At 45.6% G+C, this 5,387-nt stretch overlaps 1 protein-coding gene across 1 annotated transcript in view; it reads left to right on the top strand.

The window, feature by feature from the left end:
- The window catches only part of NID1 (nidogen 1), an 89,078-nt gene that overhangs the window by 39,789 nt on the left and 43,902 nt on the right, over positions 1–5,387 (top strand). The window contains exon 9 of the mRNA XM_017526593.2: positions 2,070–2,213. Within this exon, the coding sequence (XP_017382082.2) occupies positions 2,070–2,213 (144 nt within the window). The remainder of the gene's footprint in view (positions 1–2,069; positions 2,214–5,387) is intronic.

Raw genomic sequence — 5,387 nt, 5'->3', positions numbered from 1 at the left:
AAAGAAAAGAAAAATTGTGTGGTTAATGCCTGAGGAAATTAAATAAAATCAGGCAGGGAGTCTAAAACAAACTCTCACCCTGTGACTGCACATCACTGAGGCTGTGGTCTGGTCTGTGGATGTTCCTGGCTGTCAGGAAGGAGCTGAAGGGAGCTTTTGTGACAGAACCAATGTCAGACTTCACATTTGTCCATATCTTTAAGCCTCAGGGTGCTGGGTCCAGCCCCGCAGGGTCTAGTGGATGCTCTTTTGAGTGTGAAGACCATAGATCTAGAAAAGAAAGACTCAAAGACACAGAGATGAGAGAAGAATTCAGCTGGGCCTGGGGGACCACTGCTACCAAGGGGCGGAGTGCCTGGACACACTGTTGTTTATTGTATGACAAGGCAGTGGGGCGGGGCCAGGAGAGTGACTCATCTGACATGATTGGTAGGGGTCAAGCACATCACATCCTTACAATATAGGGGGCCACGTGGGCACAGTTCAGGGGGTCACATGGGTATAGTACAGAGGTCACCTGGCTCCCTCTCAGGTAGCCGCTGCAAGGAGGGGAGGCACATACGTAGTTGGTATCTTTCTATGCACTTATCAGAGAGATCAAAGGCTTTTAGAATTCCTCTCTTCTTCTCACAGCTTCTAAAAATTTACAAGGGAGCTTCGGGTGGGAAAGTGGAACATGAAAGTGAACAAGAATGGTGACCATCAGAGCACAGCACCACTGAGAGGTGTTTAAGCCCCTGGATGTCTGCCAGCCCGCCTGGCAAGTGTCAAACCTTCCTCGAGAGAGCCGGACAGAGCAGAGTTTTCTCTGAACTCCCAGTGAAAGGGAAACTCCCCCTCACGGCCTGCCAAGCAACAGGCGCCTCCCCAGGCACTGGCATTACCGCAAGGCATTTACTCTCGCCTCCTGATCACTTCTCGCAATGTCCCTTCAGTTACGAATTGTATTTCACTTGATTATGTCTGTACTATAAGACTAAGATGTTCCTACACTAGAGCAAAGACTAATAGAGAATAATAATGTAATAAGATTGATTATATAATTGATTATGAGATTAAACCTAATATCTATTTGGTGTCATATGTATAACTAAGTAATCAGTAAACATATCATTGCTATAACGAAGTAATCAGTAACTCTATTTGCTGTCATTGCTATAACTAAGTAATCCGTTATTTGTTATGCTGGGACAGATTGTGCCTTCAGTCTCTTGCCATGGCACCTGGGCACCTATCTTCCCACATCAGGAGTCCTGTGTAATTGGGTCTGGTCTGGGCCTTAAAGTCTTTCCTTTTTTTTTTTTTTTTTGAGACAGAGTTTTGCTCTTGTCACCAAGGCTGGAGTGCAGTGGCGTGATCTTGGCTCACCCACAACCTCTGCCTCCCGGGTTCAAGTGATTCTCCTGCCTCAGCCTCCTGAGTAGCTGGGATTACAGGCGCCCACCACCAGGCCTGGCTAATTTTTTTGTATTTTTACTAGAGATGGGGTGTCACCATGTTGGCCAGGCTAGTCTCAAACTCCTGACCTCAGGTGATCTGCCTGCCTCGACCTTCCAAAGTAGTTTTTCCCTTTTTTTCGGTTGTCTTTGGTTCTTCCTCCATATCCAAATCATTTCTCCAGCTAATCAATTTGTCCTCACTTTAACTTTGTAAAGCAGAAAGAAGGTAGGCATTCTCTTTCCTCTGACAGCTGTGGCTGCAGGCATCAGGAGTTGGTGCATTTTTGGTGAAGGGCCAGATAGTAGATATTTTAGGTTTCGCTGGCTATACAGTCTCTATCATGACATGTCAGCTCTGCCACGATAGCACAAATGCAGCCATAGATCATACATAAACAAATGGACATGGCTGGTTGCTAATAAAACTTTATAAAAACAGGGAGGGGGCCAGAGGTGCATAGTTTGCTGATCCTGCCTCAGGGCAACACAGGAATTGGCTGGTGTCCTATTCCACTCTGCTCCTCTGTGATCACCTTCTTGGTCACCAATTGTGGTTGACTTTCTATGGAAGGAGGAAACCTACAAGAGCTCCTGAAGACTCACTTGGTTCCAATGTCTCTGCCCTCACAGAAGGCTCCCCCGATGCTCTTCAGAATCCCTGCTACATCGGCACTCATGGGTGTGACACCAACGCAGCGTGTCGCCCTGGCTCCAGGACACAGTTCACCTGTGAGTGCTCTATCGGCTTCCGAGGAGACGGGCGGACCTGCTATGGTACGGTTTTTGATTCAGACTTGTTGGGGCTGGGAAATCAGGTGGGGAGGAGGGATCCAGATTCTGTAAATCAGAGAACTGGGTGCAGCGAGGAAGCACGGATGAGATAAATACTGGTGGACCTGCCAGGCCTGACTCATTTATGCTGCACATTCACTGTTCCCCTGGGTAAATCCAGGAGTACTGGCCCGTTCTTCCATCTGATCTAAGCAGCAGAGTAGAATTCCTAAGGCCACACCCAACTCCATCTTAAGAATGCACGGGTTTAAAGGGAATTTTAAGTAAGAGCTGTTAATGATAACACCAGTAATATAAGGTTAGCTATAATTTACCCCGGCACGGTTTGAAGTAAGTGCTTCACAAATACCATCTCATTTAATTCTCCAACAACTCTAATGAGATGGATTTTTTGTTCCTTTTTTTTTTTTTTTTTTTTTTTGTTTGAGACCAAGGTTGGAGTGTCTGTTGCCAGGTTGGAGCGTGGTGGTGTGATCTCAGATCACTGCAATCTCTGCCTCCCAGGTTCAAGCAATATCCCTGCCTCAGCCTCCTGAGTAGCTGGGACTACAAGCACACACCACCATGCCCGGCTAATTTTCTGTATTTTAGTAGAGACGGGGTTTCACCATGTTGGCCAGGATGGTCTTGATCTCCTGACCTCGTGATCCACCCACCTTGGCCTTCCAAAGTACTGGGATTACAGGCATAAGCCACTGCACCTGGCCTGTTCCTTTTTTTTTTTAAATTGTTTGATTGTGGTAAAATAAACAGAACATAAAGTTTACCATTTTAACACTTTTTTAGTGTACAGGTCGGTGGCATTACAAGCATTCATTTTATTGTATAACTATCACCACTGTCCATCTCCAGAACTCTCCATCTTGCAAAACAAATTCTGTACCCATTAAACAACAACTTCCATTTCCCGCTTCTGTCAGTCCTTGGGAACCACCATTCCACTTCCTGTCTCTATGCATTTGACTATTCTAACGATTGCATATGTGGAATCATATTGTATTTGTTCTTTGGTGACTGGCTTATTTCACGTAGCATAAAGTCCACAAGCCTCACCTACATTGTCACATGTGTCAGAACTTTTTTCCTTTTTCAGCTTAAATAATATTCCATTACATGTACATATCACATTTTGTTTATCCATCCATCAGTGGACAGATGGGTTGCTTCCACCTCTTGGCTATTGCAAATAATGCTGTTATGAACGTGGGTGTGCAAATATCCGTTGAAGTTCCTGCTTTCTGTTCTTTTGGATATATATTCAAAAGTGGGATGCCGAATCATATGGTAATTCTAGCTTTAATTTTCGTGTGTGTGTGTGTGTGTGTGTGTGTGTGTGTGTGTGGGAAAGAGAGAGAGACAGAGAGAGAGAGACAGAGAGAGAGAGAGTCTTGCTCTGTCTCCCAGGCTGGAGTGCAATGGTGTGATCTTGGCTCACTGCAGCCTCTGCCTCCCGGGCTCAAGTGATTCTCCTGCCTCAGTCTCCTGAGTAGCTGGGATGACAGGTGCTTGCTACCACACCTAGCTAATTTTTAAATTTTTAGTAGAGACAAGGTTTCGCCATGTTGGCCAGGCTGGTCTTGAACTCCTGACCTCAGGTGATCCATCCACCTTGGCCTCCCAAAGTGCTGGGATTACAGGCATGAGCTGCTGTGCCTGGCCTTTCTATCTTTAATTTTTTGAGGAACTACCATAGTGTTTTTCATAGTGACTGCACCATTTATATTCCCACCTACAGTTGTACAAGCTTTTCAATTTCACCATATCCTTGAAAACACTTGTTTTCTGTTTTTGTTTTTTTTAAATAGGGGGCTGGGCACAGTGGCTCATGCTTGTAATCCCAGCACTTTGGGAGGCCAAGAAAAACAGATAATTTGAGGTCAGGAGTTTGAGACCAGCCTGGCCAACATGGTGAAACCCCGTCTCTACTAAAATACAAAAATTAGCCAGGTGTGGTGGCAGGTGCCCGTAATCCCAGATACTTGAGAGGCTGAGGCAAGAGAATTGCTTGAGCCTGGGAGGCAGAGATGGCAGTGAGCCAAGATTACGCCACTATACTCCAGCCTGGGTGACAGAGTAAGACTCCATCTCCAGAACAACAGCAAAAAAAGAGGCCATCCTAATGAGTGTGAGTTTCATACTTCTATTCATCTATTTATTTTATTTTATTTTATTTTATTTTATTTCTATTGTTTTTGAGACAGGGTCTCACTCTGTTGCTGCTGAAGTACAGTGGCATAATCTTGGCTCACTGCAGCCTCAACCTCCTGAGCTCAGGTGATCCTCCCACCTCAGCCTCCCAAGTAGCTGGGACTGCAGACGTCCCACCATGCCTGGCTAATTTTGTATTTTTTGTACAGATGGGGTTTTGCCATGTTGCCCAGGCTGGTTGCCCAAACTCCTGGGCTCAAGCGATCCACTTGCCTTGGCCTCTGAACCTTCTTTCCTTGTAGATGAGAAAACTGAGGCTCATTAAAGTGAGCCATGACAAATAGTATTTGAACACAAGCCTCTGACTCAAGTGTCTGTATTACTCCGTCTTCTAATTGCAGTTATTTTATTATTTATAACTTAAGTTCAAATACTTTCATGTAGGCAGCTTAATATTTATGTGTTTGTTACTGATTTTTAATCTACTACCAAAAAGAAGTTAGTCCACTACCAAGGGCAAGAACATCAAACGCTTCAAGCAGGGCTACCTAAGTCTGTGGTTCGTGAGAGGGCTCACTAATGAGCATGAGGAGTGCTAGAAGTAAGATTCCCTGGTGGGATGAGAAGTGTGCTCACATACAGCTGGCCAGAAAAACGGACAGCCAGAAAAACAGACAGCTCCCTTGCTTGACCAAGGTATAAGAATCTGGCAAGCAGGGCCAGGCATGGTGGCTCACGCCGCTAAAACCAGCACTTTGGGAGGCCAATGCAGGTGGACCACCTGAGATCGGGAGTTTCAGATCAGCCTGACCAACACGGAGAAACCCCGTCTCTACTGAAAATACAAAATTAATCAGGTGTGGTGGTGCATGCTTGTAACCCCAGCTATTCGGGAGGCTAAAGCTGGAGAATTGCTTGAACCTGGGAGGCGGAGGTTGCAGTGAGCTGAGATTGCACCACCGTACTCCAGCCTGGGCAACAAGAGCAAAACTCTGTCTCAAAAAAAAA

The sequence above is a fragment of the Cebus imitator genome, unplaced genomic scaffold, assembly GCF_001604975.1.
Source record: "Cebus imitator isolate Cc_AM_T3 unplaced genomic scaffold, Cebus_imitator-1.0 Scaffold42, whole genome shotgun sequence".
NCBI lineage: Eukaryota > Metazoa > Chordata > Mammalia > Primates > Cebidae > Cebus > Cebus imitator.
This window is presented reverse-complemented; position numbering and strand designations above follow the sequence as displayed.